Here is a 17,467-nt window from a genome sequence, read left to right as displayed (position 1 = left end):
TGCTGCCAGGATTTGCATTTCAAGGATAAGAGAGGCAGGAAAGAAAAGCGCAGACACAGAAGTGTTGGGAGCTGAAAGTTTTAAGAAGGCTAAAGTGATATAAAAGAGGCAATTGCACAGCAGAACATTATCTTTGTGCATGATGAATCTAGCAATTTCAGCTTCTAGCCAGGAAATGAAATCATACTGTCCACAACACCCTCTCACTGATAACCTGGCAATTTGCCCACAAGACTCCTGCAACCTGCCTTTTCCAACCCATCTTTGAGGGCCAGTTTTACAAAAATGAAAAGGCATGTTGATTTTGCCTTGAGACTCCTCACTGGAGAGCATTTACCTAAGCTTTATTAGAGTGAAACTACTTGAGAGGAAATAATTTCAGGACTGTGGCTTTAATAAGGCACGTATTATGCTTGAAGTGAATTGTTGCCTGCCATAATCATCAGTACAGGGGAAAATGCTTTTTCTCCATCTCCTTCTCCAAATCAATTGCAAAGATGATTTAGTTTTATGGTGACCTGGTGATAAGCGCTAAGGAGCACCTTGATAGCAAAGAAACGCAGGAGTACTCTGGAATAACAGCATGCTTTAGACAGATGTGAGATGACAAATAGTTTCCAGACTGTCTTTTGGAAGCGAGATGATGTGAGCAGTTGCACATCCAGAGCTTTTCAGCTGCTTAACATTACTTGGGTTTGCTGGCTTGAGCAAAGCATCGTGCTGAGCATGGCAGAAACAGACGCGTTCCACGACTTGGCAGTTCCCAGAGTTCTATTCTTGAGAACTTGATACAAACAACATTTGAGGAAGAGAAAGCTCCATGCTTCTTGGAATCTCTAGTGCTTGAACTTTTGCTCTGGCCTTTTATTGTCTCCAGCCTAAAGAGTCGAAAGGAGCAGCGTAGCAGTTTACAAGGAAGGTATCAGAGGCCAAGTTGCACCCTTTCCGGCTTTCCTCTATTCTTTTCTCAGCACTTTCTTGTCCATCAACATTCAGAGACAATCTACATGCAGAGATTTATTAGTGATATCCTCTTCTTTCTTGCTGTTTTGGAAAGCGACGGAGTGGACAGGCCATGGAATTTATAGCAGATCATCCCCCCTTGGTCCTTAGCCAGTGGCTCCAGGTGGTTTTATATATTCTGCCAAAGCCAATATGACCAAATGCAACATCACAAAGCTTAATATTTTTTAAGCAAGTTTACACCCATCACGGGACGCGGGTGGCGCTGTGGGTAAAACCTCAGCGCCTAGGACTTGCCGATCCCATGGTCAGCGGTTCGAATCCCCACGGTGGGGTGAGCTCCCGTCTTTCGGTCCCAGCTCCTGCCCACCTAGCAGTTCGAAAGCACTCCTAAGTGCAAGTAGATAAATAGGTACCGCTTTATAGCGGGAAGGTAAACGGCGTTTCCGTGTGCTACGCTGGTGCCGGTTCGCCAGAGCAGCTTCGTCATGCTGGCCACGTGACCCGGAAGTGTCTCCGGACAGCGCTGGCCCTCGGCCTCTTAAGTGAGATGGGCGCACAACCCTAGAGTCGGACACGACTGGCCTGTACAGGCAGGGGTACCTTTACCTTTACCTTTACCTTTACCTTTACCTTTACCTTTACACCCGTCACACCAGCATTTTAAAAAAGCACTGTTTGGAGCAATTTAAGGCACTTTATAGCCACAGTAGTTCTCCAAGGAATTTATGAGACGATTTTGGTCTTCATTCTCTGGCTTGTGAAAGCCCTTTTGTAATATGAAAGGGGGGTGTATGTCAAAAAGCAATGGTTTTCAAAGCATGCACTTGGTAATTCTAGGGTTCCATGGAAGCTTATCAAAGATTCTTCAATGAAACATTCAGTAAGGGCAGGCAAACTTCTCCAAAAAACAGCTTGCCCACTAATACCAGGAATGTTCCCAGGTACAGGGTGGGTGGATGTATTCTAGGTTTCGTTAAAATGGGGAAACAACAGGATCCAACGAGTGCCGCACATGAACTGAATGACATTTCTACAAAATGCCCTGGAATTAAATAGAAGTATCTATATTCTAAACAAAATGCTTCATTAACCTGGAGGTAGGCTGTATGAATTGTGTATTGATTTGTAATGATTTGTTGGGTCTCTGGACCGTAATAAAGATTGATTGATTGAATAGAAGGATCTGCTAATTTCAGTTCTTTCTGTTTCTCATTTTTCCATCCTTAAATTCAGTTCTCTATATTTCTGCAGCAATTTGTGAATTGAAATAATAAAATCCCCGTGAAAATTCTTCAGTATTTTAGTGGGAATTTCTGCTAATAGACACACTTCTGTATGCAGTTTGACTAATGTGCATATTTTACAAGCAGTTTCCCCTAACATAATGCACTTTTGGTTGTTCTCACTATATATAAACACTTTCCCCTAATATAATGTATCTTTTGTACACATTGATTGGAGAACTGATTTGCAAAGTTCAGTTAAGTATGAATTTTGAAAGATGACTGTATTTCAATTCTCATCCGGTTTGGAAAGTGTGAAACTGAAGGATTTGCCTATACATGTGAACTGAACTGAATCCCCCCTCCCCCACAATCCCTACTTGGGACGTTCCACTAACGAGCAGAGGTTCCACGGTATACAAGCAAATGTCTCAAGAGAAAAGGGTTGGAAACAAGTGCCTTACAGAGTAACTGTGAAACCCTTAGGCTACTTTTACTTCTAAAATGACTGTAATGCGGCTGCAGATTTGCTACAGTTTATTGTGTATAATAGGGTTTCAGACTTCCACTGGCAACAACAAAAAGGCTTCCCCACTTTCTAAATTAGGCTATTAGAATCCCTGATCAAAAGGAACTTGGATGCATATTTTTATTTTTGTACAAGTAATCCTAGTGTATAACCTATGTAGTAAGTAATTATCTCTAGCATATGAGCTACTGCTTGCCATCTGGCTCCTCCTGCTGCTACTATTTTGCACCTGGGTTTGGTTGGTAGAGCTTGCAATTCTAGTGCAAACGCAATTAGATCCTGCAGACCTGGTCTACCTGTGCCTGTCTTAGATTGTGCTAAGTATTAAATGGAAAGAGGTTGATTTGAGATTTTCAGCACCTTTATCTGGACTCTTCTCAATCTTAAATCTGCTATAAGAGTTTATAATCTTTTCCCCATTTTATTTTGTTCAACAATTGAGGTAAATGTAAGCAATTGCTTATATAAACAATTTACACACATGAGTAAACTTGTAACTAAGCACAGAATGTTTCTTTGGATCAGATTGTAGAACAATAGCATGTAACTATTCTTTGTCTGTTAGACAAAGAAGGGTGTCTCCATTTCCCTGAGTATTAGGAAGTCCCAGGGGAAGTTTTAGAGGGTCAGTTTCCTTGTGGAAGAGAGAAAACTGGAGACTTGCAGTGTTTATAATAGATGTATGTGTTATATAGAGAGTGAGAAGATAGGATGTTATTTTTTATTTGTTCGGTTACATCCGTGTCCTGCCTTCTTAGTGTGGGCTTACGAACTTAGTGATTTACAACATAATGGTCCTAAACAATGGTTTAGTGTTTGGTGTGCTGTACATGAATTTGGGCTTACATTTTCCCTCCCCTGTTCCTCCTATGGTTAGTTCAAACAAACCAGGTACAAACCAGGGTTTGTGATATGGCTGATTAACAAACCATACTTTAAAACTATTAGTTCTAATTAGTTTAAAAGTGAAAGCAGATGCCTGCAATATCCTCATGGCTATTATTGGGTGGGGGGAGTCTGCAAGCCTGATGCTTGTGCATGCAATGCCAAACCATACTTTAGTGTTACATGCAAACATGGCCGTATCACAATTTTTTAAAACCAACAAACCCACAATATCAATTAAAACAAAAAAGCAGTAAGCCAGTGCATGAAACAACTGTTCATGGCACACATACTCGTGCAGTGGCTTGTATAAGCCACTAGAAATCAAGTTCCAGACTATACACACCCAAAGTATGAACCATTTTGTATTATTGAAGAGTATGCTTATAACAATATGAGCAAGTCCAGTGAAAGAACACTTATATATGATGTACATTACCTTCTCTCTCTCTCTCTCTCTCTCTCTCTCTCTCTCTCTCTCTCTCTCTCTCTTTATTTTTCAACACATGTGTTAGAAGCATTTTAGCCAGTCATGAGTTGTGACATGTCTCCAAGCACTGATGTTTCTCAGAAATTCGAAATCCAATATATACTTGCAAAATTGTCAGATCAGACAAGTGAAAATAGGCAGCATTGTTTTCAGGCACCCTTAGCAAGTAAACCTAAAAATTAGCTACACAGTGAAAGCGCAAACTAGGTACAGTTGAAATACATGGAACAACCAGAAAGGGACTTCTGGGAACAGGCACAGGATGTACACATTTGTTGCTCCATCTCCTGTTGGCATTGCATACCACCCTTGCTTAGGACTGTTCTGGCAACCATATTTGCTTCAACATTTTCCTTATGGGTAAAATGAATGAGGAGATATGAAAGCCAGACAACTGGGCTTGAGTGATCAAGACCACCATCATCTTTGAGGCTCAGTATACATCTCACAGCTGATTGACCACCATTAAATGCCTCATTTTATGGCACTGTGATGCGGTTATATAAAGTATTCCTATAAAGTGATCCCAGGCACTGCAAACTGCACCAAAAGGACTGGTGAGCAAGCTTGAATTTATAACACACATGTAATTGATTCAGAAACTTCAGACAAACTGTCTGGAATTCAAAACGAACCCTTCTGTAATGCTGCTGGGCCTCTTTATTTCCCATCATTCATGTGAAACCAGCCTGAGTGGCTATAGCTGAAGAACAATTGAAGGGAAATTGGAAATTACATAGTCTCTTCCACAGAACTGCTTTCCTTTTAATTTCCTCAACACCGGTTATTTGTGTTATATCCTCCAGCAGTTATAATTGTATCTGTTTGGGAGTAGAATACCAGGTTCTTTGTGATAACCTTGCACAGGTTTCTCTTAGCATCCCTCCTTCTAATAGTGAGCTCAGGTGGTAAGCACTGACAGGATTGGAGCCAAAATGGACCCACCAAGAAGCAAGAAGGACTTGTCAGCCTTCTTATGGGAAGACCAAAGTTTGCAGAAGCTCAACAGTCTTTAAAAGCCAAAGTCAGTTCTCAAGAATTCAGTGAGGACTGAGCATGCTCAGCAGTTTGCTTTGTTTGATGGTTTACAATGATGTGGTGGAATCAGCATAGTAAGTGTCGAATCCATGTGGTGAGGAGCTTCACATCAGCACTTTGTCACATGGAGCGATCTTCATGTAGTTGGGATTCCAAGTGGCTGGCCATTGTACATCTGCTTATTTCCTTTGGGCCCAAGACCTTATTTGCACATATCATCCTTCCTGGTGTGTTTGCTCCAGGTTCTGCAGTTCTTTCCACACTGATTCGGGAATAGGTTGCCCACATGGTTTGGCCTCATGGTGTGTTTGCAGGACACATAAGCAATGCCCAGCCCATAGAAGACCTATCATTTGCATAGCTTATAAATATATCCTCAGCAAAGCTGAACCACATGGATGGAAGTCTTTCTCTGTGCCCAGAACAGTGTGGGAGCAAATGCAGAAGGAACAGAAGCCGCATTAGCAATATGTTTAAAGGTCTAAGACTTGTAATTTTGGGGGGGAAATAAAGGTATTGGGGACTACACTTAAAAGGGTACTGAAACATTTAAAGATTTGTGGTGGCTAAGCATCAACATAAGCATTTTCTGAGTGGTGGAGAAATGTGCAACTTGAGATTAGAGAGTCCAATATTATTTAGTGACTTGCGGTAGCTTCCAGACACCACAGAAATGGCTTCATTTTGTACTAGTTCTCCGCAGTCAAGAGCTAATCCCTCAGGTCATGTAAAACAAGTGTACATATTTTCATCTGGCAAATGATGGAGAGTAGGAAATCACAAGGCCTGATGGAGTGATTTAGTCACACATGTTGCTGTCTCATCTGTTTCTTCTAATCTCTTTTTCCGCTTCATTCTATTCAGGGACAGCCTGGAACAAGAGGTTTTCCTGGGTTTCCGGTAAGTGGCACTGCTAATGCATACTGGTATGTATGAATGATATATTTCTAAGTGCAGCATCCCTTAAACTAAATGCCTCTTGACGCATCTGTTCTAAAAATGGATGGCTGGGGATTGTGTCGCAGAAAAGACATTGCTATTTCATTCAGTGCTTTGATTTCTTTAAAAATGTATTTATTGTTTTTAAAAAATTGCAAGTAGAGAGGTCTCCTATATTTTCCTTACAAATGAGTCATTAAAGCAAAAAACTGTAACATAAAACTATAAATATGTGTTGTGATTTGAACTAATTTCTAGATCTGTTGCAATGCTTTTTCAGTCACTAGACTCCCTTGTGTTTTCTGTCCAAGACCTGTCAGGTATTCAGTCTTGTGGGCTGTATATATGGGCTAAGAACACAGTCAGAATATTTGCCTGTTTAAGACTTCATTGCTACATACTTTCTTGGGAGAAAGGCCCATTGAACCCAGTGGGGCTTGCTTCTGAGTAGACCTGTATAGAATTACACAAAAAGTCAACTGCTCACCTCTTTTCTTTTGTCTTAATTTCAGGGTCAGATTGGTTTAGACGGCAAACCAGTAAGTGAATATTTCCCCTCCCCTGACTCTTGTTCTTGCTCATACTCCTAGTCAGCAGCTTTCTGTCAATAACACTTTCAAAATGTTTATCTCTAAATCATTTGGTTCAATAATTCTGGGCAAATCCATATATGTGAAGTGGTGCTGGTGTGCAGACTACCAAAAGACACGTCTTAGAAATTAGACTTGTCAGAAATATAACATATAGTTGGAGACTCTTTAAAAATCCACCTATCATACACCAGTGTTTCTATTTCTATGTATGTGTGTGTTTAAATTTTGAAAGCTTTAAAACCCAATTTTCAGGACACATGGGGGAAAATACACTTACAAGATATGGACCCACATCACAATTCAGCCAAAACTAGACCTGAATAAATATATCTTCAGAAATTCTTTTAAAGACCAGTAGCGATGAGGCCATTGTGGTGAGGTGGAGCCATCCTCACAACATTAGCATTGTTACAGGGGCACAGTGGCTGAAAGGTCAGGGCTGTGTAGGAACCAGTGTCAGGAAGGCTGCTCTGCCCGAAATTTGGACCCTACTGCAAGAGGCCATCTGTACATATCTCTGAGAGGAGTGAGTTCCAAATGTGTGGGGCCACCTTTAAGAAAGCCCTGTTCCTGCTACCTGCCAGCCTAATGGCTCTTGCTAGCCAGTTAAGAGAGCAGGGTCACAGCTTTCATTTCAAGGCTTTGGCAGGCTCATCCACTTGCAGGCAGCCCTTCAGATAACATGATCCCAAACCGCTTAGGGCTTTAGATGTCCAAACCATGAGAAAACTATTGCTGTAGGAAAGAAACAGGAGAACACATGACTAAACGATAATGACAATCGCAGAAGTCTGAGGCTTCAAAATGTCCTAGTAACTAGAATGGCCACCCCTGATGCAGTCTTCCTTTCCATTTCAGGGGCAACCTGGACAGAAGGGAGAAGTGGTAATAAGACTTTAATCTATTTCTGTGCAATATGCTGGGTTGAGCTGGAGACTTTCAAGCTTGAAAAAGGGCAAGACTGGCAGGGCGGGTTTGTGGGGTCCTCATTTCAAAATGGAACTAGGGTTGCCATATTTCAATAAGTGAAAATCTGGACACAAAGGTTGCTGAGTTCTAAAGCTTTTTTTTGGTTTTGTGTTTTTTCAGAAATTCACCAAAAATGCAACACTTCCAATATGGGCTGCCATACGCCTGGGTTTTCCTGGACATTTTAACCAGTTTCTGAAAATTCCACCAGGACACCATTTTCGAAGGACAAATCCCAGGTGTGTCCGGGAAATTCCGGACATATGGCAGCCCTACCTAGAATAGATCTCCCATTCTTTTCTCTCCCTACTCTAGCAATTGAAAGCAGGAAAGTGATTTCTGCTGGCAAATTTGTAAATAAGACCTCCACCCCCCCACCCCACCCCGTAAGCAGCACTAGGTTATTGGGTCATCATCAACAAATTTATTGTACTAGCCTTGACCACTTTAAAAATAAACTCAAAAAAATTCCAATCCCTAAACAATAAAAGCATTGTATAATAAGAAAGTTAAAGTGCCTTCTAATGATATTAAATATTTTAACATAATTAGAGTAAAACTGAATTCAAGGTAAGATTAAACTAAATACACTCTTAAAGCTCCTAAGGCATGGCCTCCTTTAATACACTAGTTCTTTCTGTTAGATGTTTGCTTGCAGCTAAAGCATACAATGTTGTTCTATATGTAACAAATGGATAAACAACTCCAAAGAGAAAATACAAAATTTTTTGGTCAGGATGGGTTGTTAAACTAGACAAAATATTTCTCAATAATTTTTCCCTTGGACTATCATATACAGGACATTTTGGTGCATAACAGATTACATTCTCCACCTGCTTTGAATTATAGATGCAAATCTGTTGTGAAACTGGTATCTGTTTGTCTCTACCATTTGACACGACAGAAGGCATAATCTGTAGGCGTAGCTCTCAGAAAGCTCTGCATAGGGGAAACACTGTCACTTCTTATTGATATCTAGATCTTCAACATTCCTCTTTGAAAGAATGACACCAATGGGAAAATTTAGATTGTTGCTCTGGGGGTGGGTGGGCCAGGAGAACCCCAGAGCAATGCATGCAAGATAAAAGGGGGGGGGTGTTCTGTCCGGCAAGCAGAAATACTTGCACTGGCAGATCTATTAGAAGAGTGCAACATTGAATTCCTCCCCTTGTTCCACCACCAAACTTATCATAATATGGCAGGTTCTGGCAACACCAAGGTAGGCTGCACTTTATTTGTAGGGTATGACATCACCACTTCACAGGAGTCCTTTGTGCATGTGTGGTATGGCTTTATAGCATCAATGAAGTCTCTAGACCAGGTGTAGAGAATTTTCTACAACTTGAGAACCGCATTCACTTCTGTGAGACCTTCCAGGGTTCAAATGCCAGTGGCAAAAGTGTGCAGAAGGCTAGTTTCTTTACACACACACACACACACACACACACACACACACACCTTGCTATTCTCCAAGCAAGAAACATGAACTGTTCAAGGACATATTCCAACCAGTTACAGATGGGTAGCCGTGTTGGTCTGCCATAGTCGAAATAGAAAAATTCCTTCCTGTAGCACCTTAAAGACCAACTAAGTTAGTTCTTGGTATAAGCTTTCGTGTGCAAGCACACTTCTTCAGATACACTGAAACAGAAGTTACCAGATCCTTCTATATATTGAGAAGGTGGGGAGGGGTATTACTTAGAAGGGTGGTGGGAATCGGAGATTGGCAGATAGCTGAGATGAGCCTGTTGACGACTCTTAACGACTGTAATAGGTCTTACAGGAAAAGGCAAGGGGTGAGAAGGTGAGAAATGGCTTAGTCATGTATAATGAGATAAGAATCCAATGTCTTTGTTCAAACCAGGTTTCTCCATTGTTTTAAGTTTGGTAATGAGTTGTAATTCAGCAGCTTCTCTTTCCAGTCTATTTCTGAAATTCCTTTGTAGTAAAACAGCTACTTTGAGATCTTGTATAGAATGTCCTGGGAGATTGAAGTGTTCTCCTACTGGTTTCTCTGTTTTGTGATTCTTGATGTCAGATTTATGTCCGTTTATTCTTTGGCGTAAGGTTTGGCCTGTTTGTCCAATATAGAGAGCTGAAGGACACTGTTGGCATTTGATGGCATACACAATGTTAGACGAGGAGCAATTAAATAGTCCCGAGATGGTATGTGTGATGTTGTTGGGGCCAGTAATGGTGTTGTCCGGGTGTATGTGGCAGCAAAGTTGGCATCTGGGTTTATTGCAGGCTCTGGTGCCAGTGTCCGTGTTAAGTCTGGTTGTAGTATTATTGTGGGTTAGGAGTTGTTTAAGATTGGGTGGCTGTCTGTAGGCAATGAAAGGTCTTCCTCCCAGAGCTTGAGAAAAAGAACTGTCATTGTCCAGGAGAGGTTGTAGATCTCTGATGATGCGTTGAACTGTTTTAACTTGGGAGCTGTATGTGATGACTAGTGGAGTTCTGTTATTTTCTTTTTTGGGTCTGTCTTGCAGCAAGTTCTCTCTGGGTATCAGTCTGGCTCTGTTGATCTGTTGTCTAACTTCATCTGTTGGGTATTTTAGTTCTGAGAAGGTTTGCTGTAGATCTCTTAGGTGAGAGTCTCTGTCTGTAGAATTGGAACAGATGCGGCTGTAACGTAGTGCCTGGCTATATACAATGGACTGTTTGGTATGTTTGGGATGGTAGCTAGAGGCATGTAGATATGTTTGTCGGTCAGTTGGTTTACATAGACACCACCTTATACCGTAAACCAACTGACCGACAAACATATCTACATGCCTCTAGCTACCATCCCAAACATACCAAACAGTCCATTGTATATAGCCAGGCACTACGTTACAGCCGCATCTGTTCCAATTCTACAGACAGAGACTCTCACCTAAGAGATCTACAGCAAACCTTCTCAGAACTAAAATACCCAACAGATGAAGTTAGACAACAGATCAACAGAGCCAGACTGATACCCAGAGAGAACTTGCTGCAAGACAGACCCAAAAAAGAAAATAACAGAACTCCACTAGTCATCACATACAGCTCCCAAGTTAAAACAGTTCAACGCATCATCAGAGATCTACAACCTCTCCTGGACAATGACAGTTCTTTTTCTCAAGCTCTGGGAGGAAGACCTTTCATTGCCTACAGACAGCCACCCAATCTTAAACAACTCCTAACCCACAATAATACTACAACCAGACTTAACACGGACACTGGCACCAGAGCCTGCAATAAACCCAGATGCCAACTTTGCTGCCACATACACCCGGACAACACCATTACTGGCCCCAACAACATCACACATACCATCTCGGGACTATTTAATTGCTCCTCGTCTAACATTGTGTATGCCATCAAATGCCAACAGTGTCCTTCAGCTCTCTATATTGGACAAACAGGCCAAACCTTACGCCAAAGAATAAACGGACATAAATCTGACATCAAGAATCACAAAACAGAGAAACCAGTAGGAGAACACTTCAATCTCCCAGGACATTCTATACAAGATCTCAAAGTAGCTGTTTTACTACAAAGGAATTTCAGAAATAGACTGGAAAGAGAAGCTGCTGAATTACAACTCATTACCAAACTTAAAACAATGGAGAAACCTGGTTTGAACAAAGACATTGGATTCTTATCTCATTATACATGACTAAGCCATTTCTCACCTTCTCACCCCTTGCCTTTTCCTGTAAGACCTATTACAGTCGTTAAGAGTCGTCAACAGGCTCATCTCAGCTATCTGCCAATCTCCGATTCCCACCACCCTTCTAAGTAATACCCCTCCCCACCTTCTCAATATATAGAAGGATCTGGTAACTTCTGTTTCAGTGTATCTGAAGAAGTGTGCTTGCACACGAAAGCTTATACCAAGAACTAACTTAGTTGGTCTTTAAGGTGCTACAGGAAGGAATTTTTATATTCCAACCAGACAGAGACACTCAAGAAGGGTGCAAAGCAAGGATGGAAAGGGATGCAGCTGAGGAGGATGTGTGGCCCAGGAAGAGTTGCAAGTGCCATATAGACACCCCTGGGCCTCATATTCCCCATCCCTGCTCTAAATTTGCAAGAGAACTCCAGATTCTTGTGAATATACCTGGTACAGTGATTTTGTCATAGCTGGACCTGCAAATTCTCGTCTGGATTCCATATTTTTGTGGAATCAAGCTGCATCTGTAGCTGTACCAAAGGCAAATCAGTACTACATCTAATATCAATTAGAAAATTTCTAGGCAAACTGCTGCCGTTCCTCTTCTGGCCACAGGAGTGGATAGGACTGGAGCGAGGTTTTTCTCCTCCTGACCCTGCAGCCAGGAGGCACTGGCTTCATTGAATACAGTACAGTATCAACATAACAGTTATATGCACTGGGAAACCAAAATATTGTGTGACTCGCTTTCTTGCAATATTCACTTTTATTCTGATGGTCTGGGACCAAACCCGCAATATCTCCAATATCTCTCCTTTCCATGATGCTAGTCACCATACGTTTAGTTAGCTTCATGACTCAACAAGTCTTAATTTGCATTTGTGCTTACTGTTCCTTGTTGTGACTGTTTTGTTAAGTCCTTTCAGATTTAAGCTACACTGGGATAATTAGAACCTTCAGGAGGATTTGCTAGGTGACTGGCAAGTCTGAAATGCATGGTGCACTGGGTCATCTGATTGTTTCACCATCAGGTGGTAGCTCCACATCATTCCACCCCTCCTCCATCCAACTTAACATGTACTTAATAGAAGGATAGGGTGGGAGGGGGAAACTGTGCTGCTTGAGATGAATGGGGCTGAGTGCTGAGAAACTGTGTTAGAATATCCTGTTTTCATTATCCAGATTTCTTTTTTTAAAAAACCCAGAAATACTTGTCAGGGAACCCACACAGTTTTGAAAATCAACTGTTCACAAAATTATTCAAGTCAATAACTTGGAAAGCAGAGTTAGTAATAGCCAGATACAGGCCATTTAGCCTATCTTGCTTGTAACTGGACACACTTTCACATACTAAATTCCTGGTCCATAAATTTTATCCACCTTGTTAATTCTGCTGCCACCCTGTGTGTATTGGCCCTGTTTTACAAAGTATCTCATTTCAGTGTATGCTTCGATTCCTGGATTGCTCGAGTCATGCTTTTATTTTCTACGAAGCTGCAGTTTTACCCTGTGTCTAAAGCAGAGCGAACCACAGGATATAGTGTATACTTTGCTTCCTCTCTGAGTTAATGAAATAATCCCACCCTACAATCTATCAAATACTACAGGCCTGTGGTCTGGCAAGCTTCTGCTTGCTTTGGCCCAGAGCCTACAGAATTCCAATTTAACCCCACTGTTCAAATTAATTGTCACTCTGTTAATATAGTATATTTTCACTACATTATTTGTTGCAGGCAGATGCTGAAACATGCCGTGCTTTCTGTATCTGATGAATTGATTGTGAGATTTTCTTTTAAATTAAGTTTTTGGGGCGATATGCACATATTTTGTGACCCTCTAAGTCAGCACAGCCCACCAGGCATGTGTTGTGTGGGCCAGCCAGGTGTTTGAGAAAACCAAAATGCGTTTGTTTTTTAGGAGGGGAGGGAGGGAAGCTCCAGGCAGGCGCCAAAGACAGTTTTATTGAGCCTCTGGTGGCCTGTGTTCAGTTCACTGAGTCACAAGTGGAGCAAGTCTCCACCAGGCATATTTTCAGTGCATCCCAAACACCAGAAAGGAAGAGGCCAAGCACAAGAGATTTTAAATAGGCTAAAGCCTATGACTGTGCTTCGATTGACTTCTCCATCACTTTTCCTCAGAGAGCTGTATCCCTAATAGGCATCAGAGGTATGCCAAAATATCACAGAGTAGTGTGCAAATGAAAGGTATGCCATACCCTGTTGTTGCTGTAAAAAATGTATGCAGGTCCCTCTTCAGATAAGTTTGTCATGTCAGCACTATCTTATCTTTGAAGAGAATGTAAAAAAAGACATTTAGCACACATCTCACATCATAGCCTGATTTTTATTAGTCTAGCTCAGTGTTTCCCAAACTTGGGTCTCCAGGTGTTTTTGGACTACAATTCCATCATCCCAGACCACTTGGTCTTGCTAGTTAGGGATGATGGGAGTTGTGGTCCAACACAGCTGGAGAACCAAGTTTGGGAAACCAACTAGCAGCTGGACGCTATTGTGCTTTGAATGTGGGTTGTTGCTGTTGTTTTGCTACTTTTTGGTTGCTTTCTTTTAGTTAATTAATAGGCTAATGCTGCTGATTTTATTTTTAATTGGGCACCTGTTATTTTTGTTTATAAGCCACCCAGATCATTTCACCAGACATGTGCACATGTCACAGCATACCTTAGCAAACTAGATTAAGGAGTGCAGTGGTGTTGAGCCAGAGCCACCACCTGCTGGCAAGACAATAAGACCTCCACCTCACTGTGGATTTCACACTTGTCATTCACAAGTCGGGGCCCTGCTGTGAAGTAGCTAATATTCCATCCTCCACTCTGCAAGAAGCAGTGCACAGTTTAGACTTATTTGTCCCATGTGTGAAAAAGCTTTTACTCTTCCTGTATTAGGAATGGGTTAATCTATCAATTTCAGTATCTTCCAGTTTCTCATTTTTCCACTCTTAAGTTCAATCTCCACATTTCTACATTGGAATATTTTTTTAAGCCCTCCAGAAAATTTGTTAGTATTTTTGTGCAAATTTCTCATGTGCATTCTAAATGCAGTTTTGCTCAGTGTGCACATTTTTCAAAGCAAAATGCATATTTGATTATTTACTGTCACTAATATATGCATTTATGTGCACATGTTACCATAGTCTGTGCATTCTTGTACACATTGTTTGGCTGGAGAACTGCTGTGCAAAATCTGGATAAGTCTGACTTTCTTAGGATATCCATTTCGGTACACAGTATTGTTTTGAAAAGTGCGAATCTGTCGTCTTTAAATGCAAACAGAACTGAATTCCTCCCCCATCCCTACTTTTGGTGGTGCTACTCCTACAGACTATGCATCTCACTGCCCACACTGCTGAATGTTCCTGGTAACAATGTCACTAGTGGGTAGTCTCTCCTGATGGGGACTGCACATGCTAAAGAATATTTAATTGATGCGCAGCATCACCATGAAAGAAAGATTTCCCACATCTGCACATGGAGTAGATGACATCTGTAACAGGCCCAATTAAGATATGTTACTTGGAGGATCCTAAGGATACCTGATTATGGAATTAAAAGGTTTGGTGAGAATTATCGCAAAAGGGGGTACAGCTTGCCTATGCTTCCTGTCTGTAATGCCAAAGTTTTATCTGAAGCTTACATCATGTGCTGTCATATTCATCATATTGTTCACTTTGTTTTTCACTTGATGTAACCTCTGCTTGGGTTTTCCTCCCCTCAAAGGGCCCAGCTGGTCCCAAAGGACAACCAGTGAGTAATTACTTGTACATACTTTCTGTTCACACTTATTTTTGGCATTCCTTATCACCATTATATATGCGACATGACTCTATATTTGTCTTCTACTTTTTATAGGGAACTGCTGGACAAAAAGGAGAAAAGGTGAGCTTAGCAGAATTAATATTCTACCTACAATAAAGAAGGGAGTTCCATGTTGGTTTGGGTTTCAGTTTCTAGAAATACCTGTGTTCAAGGCAGGCTAAAATAGTCGTGTGCTCTCTTAAAGAGGATTTTAACTCACATTAAAACACAAGTTTTTCTAGAAACTGGAAGCTGAAACAACCTGGAACTCCAGGCTATTCATTTACCCTGAATCAATAGTTTCAATATCCACAGTTGCTTTTGAAAATAATGTCACCTTTGCACATTTGAATCCATGGACAAAGTCCAGTCCACGGGATGCTTAAATCAGCATTATCCTCACTGACATGGATGCATTCAAGTCAGCAATGCACCTGCTATGAACCTGTCTCCACGAATCTATTTTGGTTACAGCATTCATGATGTAAACTATTTTCTTTTAATCTCCTACTTTTGCAGGGTCAATGTGGAGATTATCCACACAGGGTAAGCAGACTCTTCTATTTTGTTTGTAAAGTGACCCTTGCATATTATCCCTTGTTTATTTGGATGGCTTTTATGGAAATATAGAACTTAAGAGTTCTTAGAGTTCATCACTGGCTCCTGCAGTCCTTTCCTCACCCCCCCCCCATCCACATAGATATTTTATTACCTGACTGCCTTATTGGCAGATACAGTGAGTGCAGAGAGTTTTCCGAGAAACATTTCACCAATTTCTCCATCTGGCTAGCAGATCTGCCAGTTAGGATTGCTCTGACCAGTTTCTCTGTATTAGAACCATAGAATTGTAAAGTTGGAAGGGACCTTGAGGGTCATCTAGTCCAACCCCCTGCAATGCAGAAATCTCAGCTAGAAAGGCATACATTGGGGCTGAAATTATTATAGGGACATAGGTTTAAATACTTCATATTCAGCTTTTGAGAAGTCTCCTAATAAATTTACCCAAAATCTGGCCCTTATCCCAGAGAGATATAGATGTTCTGTTTGTCCAGGATCCTGAGTGATGACAGGATGCAGATAATGACCCTTTTAGAGGTATCTGAGGCAGAATAATGCAGGGAACAAAGGCTGGCTGATTGGCTGTGTGTTCTGGCCCATATAATTACAACAACAGAGAGCCAAGTATATTTATTTAGAAAAGCAGTGTCAGTCAATTGCGATGGGCTTTTTATTTTTAAGTTAGAAGCATAGTTTGCCTGAGCAATGCTCTGAGTTCAGCTGCACTCCCTTGCAAGTTCTCCCAGTGCTGATCAAGATGAAAAGGAGGGTCCACAGAATATTAAAGCACTGAGAAACTAATCAGGGGTAAAGAGGACTTGACCATACCATAAGATCACAAAGAAAAAAATAGTGTGGCTTACTGTCTCTGTTGGATATTTGGAATTGTTATTTAAGAAATTATACCTTCCCATCTCAGATGGTGCTTTCAGCTACAGGAGATCTACATAATAAGAGGAAATATAATAATGATCCACATCCTATGAGCAAATAGATTAAGGTGGAGAAGCTCTGGCAAAGCTTTGCAACGGGAATATGCCTTGAGCCTTCCTCTGCTACATTCTATACTAACCGGCAGCCTATGTTTTGTTTCTGGGGGTGAGGAACCTGAGAGTTGAGCCGCAGCCAGCAAAGTTTGAGATTTTAGCTTCCAACTCTAATTAAAATTATAGGAACTTAAAGGTTTTCTTTTTCTTTTTAAAAACAATACTGGGCCTCAAGTGGATACCAAAAATGTTCTTAAAGACTTCAGAGCCAAATGATTTCTTAAAGTCATTAAAATGTTACGCTTTTTTAAAAAGCCGTTAAGCAGATTCATGATTTTTGAACTTTGAGAGGTGCTAGACAAGAAGATTAGGCCTATCCTGCTGCCTGGAAATCTTGGATGGACTCAGGGCACTGGTCACAATTTCCATCTTTGTTAAGCGTTGCCCTTAAAGGCAGCAATACTTTGCAAATTATCAAGGTAAGGTGTCCCCCCCCCCCATGGATCTTAAAGGAAGGCATTTAATTTCTTTGTTCCATAATAACAAACTTATATTCTTTTCCAAAAAGAGGAAGGAATAGCCCAGATAGTTGTTTTAGCTTGCTTAGGATTTCTGAATAATGGGTTTCTTACCATTGTGTCTGTGGCATATGAACTGATTTTTTGGCCTGGGTTCCCCTCCTCTACCACTGTCAGTAAAGCAAGGACTGAGAATCCAGCCCCACTGTTATGTAGTTCCCTAGCCTGCTCGTCGAGCAACAAATTAGGAAAGCTGATACTGTGCTCTCAACGAAGGAAATGAATGCATCAAGAGGTTATGTATGCGTTGCACAATGCAAGC

The 17,467-nt window shown here is 41.1% G+C and overlaps 1 protein-coding gene across 48 annotated transcripts in view; it reads left to right on the top strand.

Annotated features, from left to right (window-relative positions):
• Positions 1-17,467, top strand: part of COL13A1 (collagen type XIII alpha 1 chain) — a gene marked incomplete at its 5' end in the record, with an annotated part of 94,112 nt that overhangs the window by 14,714 nt on the left and 61,931 nt on the right. For all 48 annotated transcript variants that reach the window (XR_013986110.1, XM_081004703.1, XM_081004701.1 and 45 more), the window contains 6 exons: positions 5,996-6,031; positions 6,583-6,609; positions 7,522-7,548; positions 15,006-15,032; positions 15,138-15,164; positions 15,603-15,629. Coding sequence is in view for 47 of the 48 variants with exons in the window: in XM_081004703.1 (XP_080860829.1) it covers positions 5,996-6,031; positions 6,583-6,609; positions 7,522-7,548; positions 15,006-15,032; positions 15,138-15,164; positions 15,603-15,629 (171 nt within the window). The remainder of the gene's footprint in view (positions 1-5,995; positions 6,032-6,582; positions 6,610-7,521; positions 7,549-15,005; positions 15,033-15,137; positions 15,165-15,602; positions 15,630-17,467) is intronic.

The sequence above is a fragment of the Podarcis pityusensis genome, assembly GCF_964106645.2.
Source record: "Podarcis pityusensis genome assembly, chromosome: 5".
Classification (NCBI taxonomy): domain Eukaryota; kingdom Metazoa; phylum Chordata; class Lepidosauria; order Squamata; family Lacertidae; genus Podarcis; species Podarcis pityusensis.
Note: the sequence above shows the minus strand (reverse complement) of the source record. Positions and strands in the feature narration are given on the sequence as shown.